At 45.9% G+C, this 14855-nt stretch overlaps 1 protein-coding gene across 1 annotated transcript; it reads right to left on the reverse strand.

The window, feature by feature from the left end:
* Positions 1 to 542: 542 nt before the first annotated feature.
* Positions 543 to 12741, reverse strand: hnrnpul1l (heterogeneous nuclear ribonucleoprotein U-like 1 like). Its single transcript, XM_035432658.1, has 16 exons — positions 12592 to 12741; positions 11880 to 12144; positions 11153 to 11428; positions 10336 to 10552; positions 9979 to 10052; positions 8815 to 8954; positions 8328 to 8427; positions 7584 to 7696; positions 7069 to 7335; positions 6145 to 6267; positions 5636 to 5764; positions 3898 to 4066; positions 2585 to 2860; positions 2277 to 2452; positions 2012 to 2188; positions 543 to 1687 (listed from the first exon to the last, which is right to left on the reverse strand). The coding sequence occupies exons 2-16, from the start codon at positions 12100 to 12102 to the stop codon at positions 1556 to 1558; spliced, it is 2592 nt and encodes an 863-aa protein (XP_035288549.1). The 5' UTR covers positions 12103 to 12144; positions 12592 to 12741; the 3' UTR covers positions 543 to 1555.
* Positions 12742 to 14855: the final 2114 nt, after the last annotated feature.

A 14855-nucleotide genomic window follows, 5' to 3' on the forward strand; every position in this document is an offset into this window, starting at 1 on the left:
AGTAGGTGTTCAATGGACGTAGCCTAAATGCTGTTGCATAACCATAGTGAGTTCAGGTACGTCGCTGGAGGCATTTTTGTGAAACATGACGGCTTGTTTTTGTTGCATGTTTGAGATCCCGTGTGCTTCAAATTTATCCGCACAAGGGACCACATACATTTATAAGAAATCTACCAGAACGCAGCACATTAGTACTTAAAGCTGCACTGTAGGTCGAATCACCAATATGACGTGCTGGTCAAATGTCTTGTAATTGCAGTCTTAACTTCTGGTTGGCATTCTAAAATTCAGTGGCAAGTACCATTTATTGAAATTAAATAACCTAGCAGGCAACACACTGGTGTGTGAAATCTAGTATTTGTCATTAAGTTAAAGTGAGTTTTAATAATAAAATGTAAGTCACCAATACCGTCTTCTCATGATTTTGGATCAGTTAATGTACCCATGCTCTTTGAAAAAGCATTGAAGTCATTTATTTGTACCTTGCTACTCGCACCTAAAGTGGAACACAATTTGATTCAACAAAGAAAGACAAGACACGCTTGGAGTCATCCGAATATATTCTCAAATACAAAAGTGTCTGGATTTTGATTGAACACAGACCCACGTGCAGATACAGTTTTACAGACATGGTATAAAAAAGTTTACACAACACACAAAACCTGTTAATGACCACAAAACTTGCAAAACAATCTGGAGGGAAAAGGGAGAGAGATATATGCATCCGACTGAATTATTAACAGCTTTAAAATGGTACATTATAAAAGGAAAAGCAAAAAAAAAAAAAAGGTAAAAATGTTTGATGGCTGCAAGTGCGCCTTAATCACAAAATAAGTTGATAAGTTACACAAAAAGTACTAACTAAAATGTTAGCCTTCTCAGACTCCCATTTCAATTAACCTAAATTTTGACTATCAAATCAAAAGCAATGAAGATGCAAGATAGATTTCAAACGACCTTGGTGAAAACCTGTTATTAGTAGGTATGTTCTTTAAAATCTGCAGTTCTTCGATCTACGGTCTAACCCCTAAAATTTAACTGAAAAGGGGAAATGCTTAAAACAAAGGATCTGTCAAACAAATGCCTCCATCCCCCTTAAAACACCAAAAGAAAGTAGCTGTAAGATTTACGCGTGCAGGTCCTAGCCAAATTAATTGAACTATGAGACACACTTCCTGTACACCACACATGTACTGCAGGAATGACCTCCTGCAATGCCACATAATGCTGGTGCCCACTAGGGGGCAGGGTTCCCGTTTTAAACAGGCTAGAATAGAAGCAAGCCGCATGTTTCCACTATTTGAATGCAGGATCTAATGTAGCTAAAATACACACCGTGGGCTAACAGGAACGGAAATGCTGTAAGCTTTTAAGGCAAAGAAAACTGAAAGCTAGACAATCTTAACAGAAGCGTGTGGGAGAGTACGTGAGTGGGAGGGAGATGGAGGAGGAGAAGGGGGGGGGTTTGGGGGGGTGGTCACAAGACGAAGGGAGAGCCGAGTCGTCGCTTGAATGGGATGCGTTCTTGTCCGCCGCGCGTGGTGGCAGGGCGGGGCTACTGCGTGCCCGGGGAGCCCTGGGTGCCCTGCGTGCCCTGGCCGGAGTAGTTGCCGTAGTTCCCGTACTGGCCGTAGTACTGGTTCCACTGGCTCTGGTTCTGGTAATACTGCTGCCACTGCTGTGCGTACTGCAGACAGAAGCAGGGGTCAGCTGGGAGTCTGAGCGGAACTCTGTACACACGATTAATAACCCTTTGAAGAGTAGGTCTTTTTTTTTTTGGAACGCTTTTTCAAAATTCTATGTCAGTGTTCTAGAAGTCCAGTAGTGATCGTTACATCATCATTAATTAGAATGTTCAGTTAAGAACATTCTAGCCACTATATGACCGAAAGTATCTGGACACCCCTTGGTCTGGGGCTGTTTATCGTAGTTGGAATGAGATGCTGGATGTCAGGTGTCCACATGCTCTGGTCCATAAAGGGTTAAAAGGTGGGGGAGTGCGAGAGCTCACCTGCTGGTACTGCTGGTTGTAGTTCTGCTGCTGGCTGTATGTCTGCCCAGTGGCAGCTGGGGTTTGGCTGTAGCTCTGGCTGTACCCCGGGTATTGCCCATAGCTGGCGTAGTTGTAACCCTGGTTGTAGTTGCCCTGGTTGTAGCCTTGACTGTAGCCCTGGCTGTAGGTCTGGGGCTACAAAAAGGGACAGTGAGTAATAAGCTAATGCATCGGGGAAGGCTGATATTAGCCACTCAGTGAAGCACATTGTCAGCATGCTAACCTGCGCCTGACTGTAGCCTCCACCCCCACTGCCTCCCTTGGTGTACGCGACCTGGCGGTTGTGGTTGTAGCCCCCGCCGGACTGCTGGTTGCGGTTGTACCCGCCACGCCCCCCCGAGGCGCCTTCCCGGTGGTTGCCCCCCCAGCGATTCTGGTTGTACCCGCCGCGGTTATACCCTGGAGAGAGAGAGACAGAGAGAGCGAGAGAGCAAGAGAGAGAGAGAGAGAGAGAGAGATCACCGTTCGTTAGCACCGCGGAAACGAGCGCAAGGCAGTACCCACTGACGCCCAACCAAAAGCAGCTCTCACCCCCTCGGAAGCCGCCGCCCCCTCCGCCGCCGCGGTTCTGGTAGCCGCCCCGGCCGCCCTGGGGGCCGCCGCGGTTGTCGTAGCGCTGGTAGCCGCCGCCGCCGCCGCGGCCCCGGAAGCCGCCGGGCCGGTTGTCGAAGCGCTTGTCGGGGGGCGGGCCGGCCTTGCGGCCCTCCTCGTTGTACTGCTTGACCAGCTTGTCGGCCTCCTCGCGCTCCAGCTCCACGAAGCTCACGTCGTCCAGAAAGTCGCCGGCCTCCGGGAGCACAAAGTTGGCTAACGGGGCGGCGGGACGCGGGACGCAACGAGGACCAGCACGGCCGCCGGGAGACAGAGAGGAACACAGTTACCCTCGGACAGGGGTGACCGAAAAAAAACAACAACAAAGAAAAGAAAGAACGAACGAAAAAAAGAAAGGAAGGGAAGGGCGATGTTGAGGACAGATATACAGAGCATGACTGTGTGGGGAGCTTAGCGGGATCTGGAGCAAATGCTGCCTCTAGGGGAAGATTTGCTCCAGAGTAGGAAAAACAGAAAATAAAAATCGGCAGAGGGAGTAGAGGTGTGAGTAAGGGTGGAGAGGGGGCAGAGCGGAGGAAAAAAGAAAAGACTTCACTGCAAATCAAGTATTCTCACTCACATCCACCTGTGAGAACGACCGGTGTTTTTCTCCAAATGGAAATACAAATCAAAACTGTATGAGGCACTATAGTTTGGGAAAGTGACCGGAACATTCCATAGTCAGCTTACAGAATACTAATTTATGAAGGATAAACTATTGTTAGTAGACAAGTGGCAGTCAAATCAAACATGGACAGAAACCAGAATAATAAACCATCCTTGCTGCCAGCGATTACTCATGAAATAAAACCATGTGACTAAAATCCAAAGGTTAGGTAGGTTAGGCTACATCGAGGCGGGGAATTAGCAGGGTGTTGATGTAGATGAGCATGTGCTCAGTCAAAGTACCCTGTATAAATAAAGGTTTAATTTTAAATTTAATTTTAAAAATCCTCAGTTTGCAGTGGTAAAGGAGGAAGCAGTAGGGGGGGATATGAGATACAAATAACAGATGAAAATAAACTCAAAATGGAGGCAAGAGGAAAAAAAGGGGGACGGGTCTAAAAAGACTAAACTTTTAGGGGGGGGGAGAAGGGTGGGGGAGGGGGGGTCTTCCAAGTTCGATTAAAAAAATAACTTTTAAAAACAACAAAAGACGAAACAAAAACATACATAGTAAAAAAAAAAAAAAAGCAGATCTTGTTTGTAGTTTTTTTTTTTTGGGGAGGGTTCGTTTTCCATGGAATTCCTACCTTTCATTTCTAACACAGCATGATCGGGCACATCCTTCCCTTCCTCATCAGTTCGCTTTAACGTTCGCTCTTTTAAGTCCTCGTCCGCGGGACAAATTACAATAGCCTTGCGTTGAAAACCTTCAAAAGGACGCATTTTTCGTCTCTGGGCTGATCCATATACATTTGTCTAGCAATGGTGACAAGAAAGAAGTAGAAGCCGTTCATTATTGTTTGCTTGTTTTTTGCTTTTTGTTTACGGCTTTGCGCTCCGTAGGAGGGGAAATTGGAATCCTGCAATGATGAAAGTGAGAGAGTTTTTTTCTTGGTTGTCATTGGTCTATATTTACTGGAACTAACCAAATGGTTGTCTCTCACAACCTCACAGAACCTACCGTGGCGGGGCTGGATGGCAGCGTCTCCCTCACCGGTGTCCTTTTACTGGGGAGAAGATTTCACGTCAGGGGACCCCAAGAAACCACTAACAGTCGAGCTGCCTATTCCTGCTCTGCTCCCGTTTCTTACGAATCTTACGCCAAGGCATTCGAGTGCGCCCTTAAAAAAGGACACGGGATCTCTTACGATTCATAATCATTCATCGTTCGCACGGCCATGCACCGATTCTATTAAAACGGCTCAAGGAATCGTTTCCGCTAACATGCAACGTACCGTTAAACCTTTGCACGTCAAAGGCAAAAAAGTGTTCGCCCTGCCCCTCCCACTCCCCTGAGCATTCGCCAACCGGGGGTACAGTTCGTATGCCTTTCTCTGAACACGCACGAGTCATACTCACTAGTGTAGCCCTGCTTATCCACAGATGATTTGTGTAAGTCTACAGAGATGCACCATAGCAACCTCCCTCAAACCCAATACATCACGGCTACCAAAACAAACCAGCAAATACTAGTCGCTATTTTATCTTAAAAGATGAAGTACACTATCTTTACTTGTGTATAATGTGTATAAATTTAAAATAAAGTAAAGTCCTGACAGGGTCCCCTTACTTACCAGTACCTACCTGCTCTTCAAACGCACATCTGTACTGCCGACATTGACAAACATTGACTACCTACCTGGGGATACTCACAGTTTCCAAGGCAACCCATGGGATTGTCCTCGAGACCGTACCTACCTTAAGAAATTTGAAGAGCAAGGCTCTGGAAAGTCAAAACTTTTGTTAGTTCTTCCACTTACCTTGGATGTGTTATTATCACAAAATAAAACATTCAAAAGTTCCATATGCTACATGGATAAGTACTGTTACCGTTTTTATATCAAAAAAACTATGTCAATGTCACTTTATTTTTACGATTAACATAGCAACAAAGGTGTTTTTCTTACTCACCAGGCAGTGTTTACTTGTTTTTCAACATCTTACTATTCACATGGACTATTTGTACAATGTACAAAGAGCTCTTTCAACAAGACATACAGTAAAGAAATCAAAAGATATTCAAGAATGAGAACAGGTACGACTTTTGTGCATATTCCTCTGTCACTTGAACAAAACAGAATTAATGGTTTATCCTTTCAATACATGACAGCAACAACACGTTCAGGACACAAGAACATAAGCGCAGCAGTTCCAGGCAAGAATTAACAGGCTGATCAAGGCTACTACACTAGAGAGACAGTTTTTTCAGTGCAATGCTGGGTGTGTGTATCAGTAAACAGCTGTGGGTGGGTGGGGAGGGGGGGGGGGTTGGGGAATTGGGGGAGGGGGGTGTGTGTGTAAAGGACGGCGGGGAGGGGGCAGTACCTGGTCCAGGATGTAGTTGCGCTTCTTACGGGCGGCGATCTGGATGAGCCGGTTCAGGCACTGCGTGGCCTGCTGGATCAGGACGTCCCAGCGGCCCGCGTAGTTCCGCTGGCGGCGCAGGCCCATCACCTGGGGGGGGGGGGGGGGGGTGAGGAGCAGTTTTTTTTAAACCTTCCCGTCGGATTCACACCCACTGAACAACCGCTGGCAGTAAATTTCAGAAACTGCGGATCCCCGAGCGTTTTCCACAAGACGAGCGACTGAACAAAATGCACAACGTACGGCCTTCAGACCTATTCCCAACGCTGGGAGAAAACGGATCAGACTTCGGCAAATTCTTCTGAAAACCTGTCCATTTGCTGGGAATTGATTTCTTTTATTATTATTTACTTATTTATTTTTAATCTGAAGGACTGAAGCATTTCAAACTGCGTCTGTGAGACCGGGGTCTGGTCGGCCTGGTTTGAGCTGTCAGACTATCCCAAAGCCAGCCTCTGACCCCCCCTCACCTTCATCTTCTCCATGATGGCGTTGGTGCCCAGGATGTTGTACTTCTTCTCGGGGTTCTCCACCGCGTGCTTCATCGCCCAGGTGGTCTTCCCCGCCCCCGGCAGGCCCACCATCATCAGGATCTGCGGAGGCGGAAACGGCGGTTTTTTTTTTTCGAATACCAAAAAAAAAAAACGGAACGCGAGAAACAGAACAATGAAACGAAAACGATGTGTTGCACGGCAACTAAAACGCACAAACGAAAATCCTCACATGGTCACATCGCTTTTAGGTATTTATGTCTCAAACTCTTTCTTCGATAACCTTTTTTTTTTTTTTTTTTTTTTACATTGCTTTAAAACTCAATTTCAGTGTCACAGACTGGGAGACTTCACTTCCTTTCATTGAACCAGTTGCATACAACAGAAAAAGGAAACCAGGAAAATATTACCCCGTGGCTGTTCATGTGTTAAATGTGTCTTTGTGAATAAATGTACGATTAAACAGTTTACTGGTGCAGAAGAGCAACTTTGGGAGACAGGACTTGGTGAGGGTGTGAGGTGAAACTAGATTTGGAGACACACTAATATCCAAGGCCTGTGTCTCCAAAGGTAGTAGAATTAATCAAGAAGCACAGAATCGTCCAGACCCACGGCGCAACTCACTTCTGCAGACACATTTTAGCTGGCACTATCTGCGCATGCGTCCTACTAAACGTCCCTCAAAGGTCGTCTGTGAGTGAGTGACTACGATTTGCCATGCATAGCCCACAAAAAAAAAAACAGCGAGCAGTCCAATTTGTTACAGGATGACAATCAACCGAGACTGAAAACTGAAATTGCATGTGTATTAACCAATGCCAAGCTGTAGAGGTCGCAAACCTTTTCTTTGCCAATCTCGCTCAGGTGGCGCGGGACTTGCCCGCTGCCCACCAAGCCGCTCACCTCGCAGTCGGCCTTGGTGGCGGGTCCCACGGTGCCCCGGGCCCTGTCCTCCAGCAGGACGTCCTGGATGAAGGCGTAGCCCTCGGGCAGGGGGAAGAAGGGCTCCTCCTTCTGGCCGAAGTTGAACTCGATGGCGCAGTTCTTGACCAGCACGTGGGGGAAGAGCGGCCGGCCGGCCAGCTCCTCGCGGTTCACGCTGTAGCACGGGCCCAGCCACTTGCCGTTCTTGGAGAAGGCCATCTGCACCTCCTCCTCGCCCTCGAAGTCCTGCGGGGGAAAACGACCGCGGAGAGGCGCGTTTAAGCCGAATCCTGCAGGCTGGGGAAACAGGGCTCTACAGTGCTCCTATTTTAGGAGCATTTGTTCCTGCAAATTGATGTGTGCTAACTGGAAAAAATTTTTTTAGGAGCACAACTTCTAATTGGGATACATCAGTGCTCTCCTGCATTTTTCAATTTAGCAGCACACGTGCTAGGTGCAAGGTTAGCGCAGAGCCCAGGGGAAGCGGCCCTTACTATGTAACAGCCGAGGACGTCGTTCTCGCCAAACTTCTCCCCGTAGTCCTCAAATTTGCAGTCGGAGGATTTCTTTCCCGTTCCTCCGTAGCCATAGGAGAAGCGCTCCTCGCCTGGGAAAGGAGCAGGTGTTACTGCTAGTCACTCATCACAACAAATGCCTTTCAGAGAATATTTGACATGTTCCTTAATGACCCATTCTGTTTGATGTGTACTGTCCTAAAAGGCACGGATCAACTCAATCCGTTATCAGAATGGTTTACATATAAACACTCTGTACTACACTTGGCAAGCTCACAAGAGCAGATGGTTGTACTTCCTAACAGTATTAGCACTGGCCAACCACTGAGCCTTAATGCTTATTCAATTTGACTAAACTGCAGATCAGCAACTTCACTGAAAATTGAGTTAGCCATAATGCGGTATGTACGCTTCTGCAAATATGCATGAGCGATATATGTGTAGATAATATGTAAAGAAACTGTTACTGGCTGGAGATCATTGCATTTGTGCAAACTGCCATTCAGAACTAGAGATCGGAGCAACCAATTACAATGCCAGTGACAATTCAATTTACTATCCTGTATGGCAAATTAATTCACACAACAGTCTTTCACCGTTGAGAATGTTAAGAATTCAACATCACACTGAAGAGTACAGAAGCTGCCAGAGTACATTGTGACAGCAGTTCAGGGTACGATACGCTTATGAGACCTTTATCTTCCATTGTGAGTTCAGTCTTACCCAGCTGTGTGCTGCAGGAGTCCAGGGACCAGCCCACTCTCACCACATGGGGGTCGGGCTCACTGGTGGGCAAGTGCTTCACTGAGATCTCTTCATTAATCTGGGGGAGGGGGTAACGATACTTTCCCATCACTGTAGAAACAAACACTGAAAACCACTGATCACATTGAAACTGTTCAGGCAGCAGAATGCCTGCCTGCCATTTTGATTGGCAGATCACCCAATGACTTTGGTGGTGTAGTGCCAAAGCCATGCATCCCCAAAACACTGAAACATCAAGAATGCCAAATTCTGCTCTCGGTGTGCGAGCACAGCATGAGGATTTATACCTCAGGTTTATTCCTAGGTGAAGTGTGACCTGCTGATAGAAGTCCCATGCACCGAGATGAGTTTTCAACCAGTAAAAAGGCTTCATCACACAGATGCTTTAAGAGGTTCACACAGCAGACGGCCTGTAAGGAGCGAGAGCGCCGCCCTGCTGGAATACCTTGATCTCGTAGCAGACGCGGCCCTTGCTGACGCCGTAGGACGCGCGGGCGCCGGACCACAGGAACGCGAAGCCCTCGATGGTGAGCGGGTAGCCGCTGTACCGGTCACGGGACACCTTGAAGTGCAGGTCGCAGTTATCTGTGGAGACGAGCACACGCTATTATACGCTTACTGATAAGCTAATCGCGATTACGATTATACAGCACCTTTTACCATCCAGAATAACTTTACAGTGAAGGGGAGAGTTGAGAATTCATGTGCAGCCAATGCCAGCCTTGCGTTGTGCCATTATGTGTCAGAGTTCTCACCAGACAACCCACCGTATGTCTGATACTACATGGGTGACAGAGATACTCCATTTCAGGTAATGGATTTAAATCCTCTATACATCAACTCAATGGGCCCAGACCAGCCAGGATGGGGGACACTTAAGACTATTTACCAAATAGATGCACCAAGGTATAGACCAGATGAAACACTACCTATTCTTCAAATAGTAAGCATTAAAATGTGAATATCGTGGCCAAATTAGAAACAAATGGGCACGAGTCACATTTTAATGCTTATTGTCTGAAAAATGGATAGTGTTTTGTCTTGTCTGTGCACCCTGGTTAAAATCTGTGTGACTGATATAAAGAAATGTATAGGCCACAATTTAAATCCACTAATCCGTCTGTGTTTGAGTGTGTCAGCAAACAACAGTTGATTGACTTCACACAGGAAGTCCTTGGTCCTAAAGTTGCAACCTCCTTCTCATTGGCTCAGGGGGGGGGGGGTTAAAACCTGGTTCCCATAGCTCAGTAAAACTCAGCATAAAGAACAAGTGGGAGAGGGGCAGGGGGTAGCTCTGGACTGTGTCTGTTCAACAGGCACAACACACCTGTCAGTTTCTAAGCAGTCCGAATGGGGAACAGTTACCTACCGTACAGTGATCAGTGATATTATCTGCAGCCCCCGCTGTAAGAATCCTGCAAACCCCTAAGCCCCTCTTTTGGCTAGAAGGCAGCCACTTTGGCTTAATTTGCTCATGCAAATATGCTCTCCCTTTTTCTCACACTCTCACACATCCATATAAAAAGAAGCATGCTGCCATACACACACACACACACTCTCCCACTCTCTCTCACACACACACACACACACACACACACACTTCACTCACATGTGTCAATGGCCACCAGTGTGTCATCGAAGTCCTCCTCTTCCTCCTCGGCAGGGGGCTGAGGCGAGCGAGACCTGCAAAAGACGGCGCGGGGCGCACGTAGCATGAGCCGCGGGCAAAATGGTGGCTCTAGCGCCATTATCTCTGCAGAGTCGCTTATCTCAGATGCACTCACAGGGCTTATCAATTTATACAGACGGATACTGCACCTTGCTCGGAGGTACAGCAGCCAGCTGTGTCACACCCAGGATTCAAGCTGGCAAGCTCAAGTCACCAAAGCGGTTCCTTATCAATTACACTACAGCGGTGCCCGACATGGGGAAAACAACAAGCCAATAAATTCAAGAGAAGGCGTACCTCTTGTCCTCACGGTGCTCATAGTACCCATGACCCCGGCCTTCATCGTAGGGCCTCTTGCGGCCGTAATGAGCCTGTCTATCATCTTCGGTTTTAACCTGGTCCGCCTCCTGAGCCTCGGCCGCCTCCCACTCATTGGCCGGCTGTGGCTCCTCCTGCTTCTCCAGCTGCTGTGGCTCCTCCTGCTCCTCTTCCTTCTCCTCTTTTATGTCGAGCACTGCCAAATGAGAATGGCACAGGGTTATTTTTTTACATTTTTTTTTAAAGGGAACTCCAACCAAAACACGCTGTATGCCGGTCGACACCTTCAGACCAATTTCTGTGACATAACACCGTCGTCCCAAACAAATTAACTTCAGAGCCCCGCTCGAAAGCATTATGTCATCCATGTAAAGCATCGTTTTCCCTCGCTATATATAATGGATTCAGGAAATTTTGTGGAGGCTGGTGCATGAAATACCCGTCATGCAAATTATACTGAAGGTAAAATGGAACATAGCAAATGATGAGGTTGTTTTATTGTTGGCAACCTGGCCATAACAGCTTAGTTGCAAAAAGACTCTTGAGATGCAAAGACAGCCCATGGTCAACATTCTTCTGTTCAGTAAATGCAGAAGCCCACCTCAAGTACCCCTGTCCAACATCAGTGAATTTACCAAGGGAAGGAGGCGGCTTTTGCTTGGTAACTCAAATAACTGCATGCAAACACATTCACTGGTATGACTTAATTGATATTCACTCGACTCAACTCCCATATGGGAAAATAAAACTGAAACTGAAACGTAATGTTCGTCATGCTGCATTATGCTCAACTTACCTGGCTTCTCCTCTGACTCCTCGGGCGGCGTTACTTCGGGCTCTGGTGGCTCTTCCTCTGGTTCTGGCTGCGGTTCGGGCTCCGGTTCCAGCATTTCCTCGTAACTCTCCTGCTTCACCTCGGGCCGTTCCGCATCAGCAGCAGGGTACTCGCTCATCCCGTAACCCATTTCGGGGGCTTCGTCTCCGTCCAGGTCTCCTCCGTCGCCGTTCTCCTCTTCCTGCTGCTCAGGATAGTCTTCATCCTCATCCTCCTCCTCTTCGCCACCGTCTTCATCTGAAAGATTTAAATGTAAGTCACCCTTAAATCTGCAGTGGAGCGTCAGTGTCATCCCAATTCTACAGATCTAAAGCATGGGCTTTCTTGCGGAAGCTTGGCTAGCCAGTTCACGTCGATGTGCAACATCCAAAGATGCGCTTTGCAGCTGCGTTCAGACTAGGTCGCTACAGCAAAGTGGTACACAATAGTGACCCGGCCACCAAAACAAAGACAAAGCACCGGCATGCTCCCTAGCTGTACAACTAAAACTATCAATGCAAGCGCAACTTACACGTCACGTTGCGTGACAGGCCACCATGCAACAACTCTAACTGTAAATCTGTCCCTGTAATCCCGCTCTAATCTCTTTCGGCATGAGGGGCATCTGCGCCACCGCGTTAATATAAAACCCAAGCCATCCTCCCCCAACATCAACAGTTTGCTAACGAACGGTGGCCAGTAGCCATACCTTCGTCCGCGTAATCGTCACCTTCTCCAGCTTCCTCGCCGATGCCGTACCCCTCACCAAGTGCCACCGGTGGTCCGCCTCCTTCCCCCGTGGCCTCGGCCTCGAGTGCAGCCTGCAACCTATCGACAAGATCCGCTTTCAGGCCACGGGTGTCTAGGCCTCGCCGCTGAAGTTCCTCTTTCAGCTCGTTGACCTTTAATTTCTTCACATTCACTCCACTCATGTTGTAAATTCGTGAAGAAATGTGTTTATCAAAATCCCCGCTCTGCAAAGACAAAAACAAACATTAACGAAACGTTAATAAACTCGATTAACGTTAAGTAGGTCTACAGTTAGGGTCCTGCAACGCTTCAATACCGAGTAGAAATGTCTGAAAACCAGGTCCAACTATTTTAACTACTTTCGTGGTAACCTTAGAAAAAACACAAGCCGCTAGAGTAAATTATGTAGTTGTCCATTTGGTGTAGTATCTCTTAGATTGCAGCAGATATTCAAACTGCATTTGACATGGAAATGAAAAGATAGACGGCTAATTAGCTTACATGGGCTACCGCTAGCTACCCATCCAACATCACCACATCGGGAACTGTGGATGCACTTGTTCACCACAAACGATGAGAACCATCCAAGTTTATCATTAAAACGGAGACTTGTTTTTATGCATTTAATGAATTTGATATATCCGACGTATATAAAACTCTAGCTACTGTACCTGTTTCAGGAGTTTCAGCCCGCAGTTTCCCTCGCTTTGGTCGCTGTTACCAGACCTACAAAATGGAGGACACTCGCCCCTCCTTCCGTCACCACCGTTGTAATCGTCACCTTCGCATCAGCCTCTGCGATTGGTTCTAAACACAGTCTATCTGATCTGTGGGCGTGCCTTCTGCCGGAAAGTTACATTTTATCGTTAAATACGAATCTGTACATTCAAAATGACTGACGGTGGTCATAGCACGGTCGTTGCATTATATCCTAGTGTTTTCGCTTTTAACCGAAACAATCTTAAAGTAATATTATTGCGTTCCACGTTATCTAAACCGCTGTGGATTGTGTTTCTATGTAACATTTTTTTTAGAGATGTGAACATAGCCGCAGATAATTAGTATGAGGTTAGTACAATAAATTATAGCAAACCTGGAGTGTAGACAAGAAAACACATGCTGATGCTTAGGCTACGTAAAATATTATAACTTATTGTCATTATTCACCCCATGACCTCCTGCTGATCATGGCTGCATAAATATTTCATAGCAGATTTGCAAATTATTTGCAGTGTAAACATTTTCTGAATTCTTTTTTCAAATGTATTTCAAAGTCAATACAGTTTGTCCAGGAAATAGTTCATTATTACTTGAATAATCAAGTAAACAGTTGAATATTTGTGGTTTGAATGATTCAGTTTTGAAGCTCCTGTTCTGTTTGAAGCTTTTCTTCTCTGGCTATGCCAGTAATCTGCTCTGAAACAACATGTTCATGGTGCATAATAAATATTCCTGATGCATAATAAAACATTTGTGATGCATAACAAAACTAATATTAAACCCCAGAGAGGCAGACATTTTTAAAATAGGATTCTTTGAAATGCCTTTTCATGTTGATCGAGAGTCGCACAATGAAGCAACATCAAGTATCTCTGAATAAAATCTACCAAGGTTCCTAAGCAATTTACGCTACATAATATTCATGTTGGTTCACAAAAAGCTGAAATCCTGTTTTATTTTCGTTTGTGCACAAATGGAACATTTTACATAGGCCTAGTAGGCCTATACCAGAAGTAATGAGGGAGAATGGCGTTGGCGCTTTTTTGAAGACCTGTTCTTATTTTCTGCCACTAGGTGGGGGTAACAGAAAGATAATTTCATATTAATTCCCTGAATGTAGCTACAGATAATCTATTCTAAAAAACGAAACAAATAAAAAAAAGCCCTGTCAGTGTGTGTGGCCTAATCTTATTTTTACTACATTTGCAATTGATGTGATAAATCAGCATGTCTCCTTTAAGTGGTGATATTCTCAGAAATTAGTGAGGCTCGCTGTTCCTAGCCCCAGATTTAGCCACTTTGCATGCTGCTTTGCGCTGAACTTTGAGTACAAAATTCTTGCACAGAGTTTGGCAGGCCATGAAATGAAAATCAGCAATGGAGATATGTAAAATAGCAACAGTCTGTATGCTAGGCAACTGAAATAATATTTATGTGAAATCAAGGTGACTGACAACTTTGAACAGCCTCCACTATTTTTATGCATTTGCACTACAATGACACAATAGTGCCAACTGTAAAGTTTTGTGAAGGAGGAATAATGGTCTGGGGCTTTTTTATGGTTTGGGCTAGGCCCCTTAGTTCCAGTAAAGGGAAATCCTAATGCCACGCCATACAATATCCATGGCAACAGTTTAGGGAAGGCCTTTCCTGGGGAAGGAAGCAAAGGGGAACCAATTCCATATTAATGCCCATGATTTTGGAATGAGATCTTCAACAAGCACATATATGATCACATATGGGTCATGGTGTATGAATATCTTTTGGAAGAATGGTGTCCCATCCCTCCAGTAGTGTCCCAGACTCAGAGAATCTATGCCAAGGTGCACTGAATCTGTTCTGGCAGCTTGTTGTGGCACAACACCTTACTAAGACTAATAGTAAAAATACAAGCTGGAGCAATTTTTAATGCTTCATTCTAACTTCTAAATCAATTTTTAATGCTTCATTCTAACTTTTCATGTTCATTATATTCCCCTTTTGTGGATTTTACTTCAGCCTCCTTGCTCCAGCTTGTATTTTTCCTGTCTTGGCATCTGATCATTCTTTCTGCTGTGCTAAAGCACGTATCCCTCCTTTCTCTTGCCTTTCAATGAAGCCCTGTTCAAGTTCACATCTGACACCTAACACCTGAATGGTGGAATTGTCCACCTTCTGTTATAAATCCTATATTATAAATGTCTGAAAATTACATGTGTTGACAATTCATGAAGTT

Source organism: Anguilla anguilla, chromosome 9 (genome assembly GCF_013347855.1).
Source record: "Anguilla anguilla isolate fAngAng1 chromosome 9, fAngAng1.pri, whole genome shotgun sequence".
NCBI classification, from domain to species: Eukaryota; Metazoa; Chordata; class Actinopteri; order Anguilliformes; family Anguillidae; genus Anguilla; species Anguilla anguilla.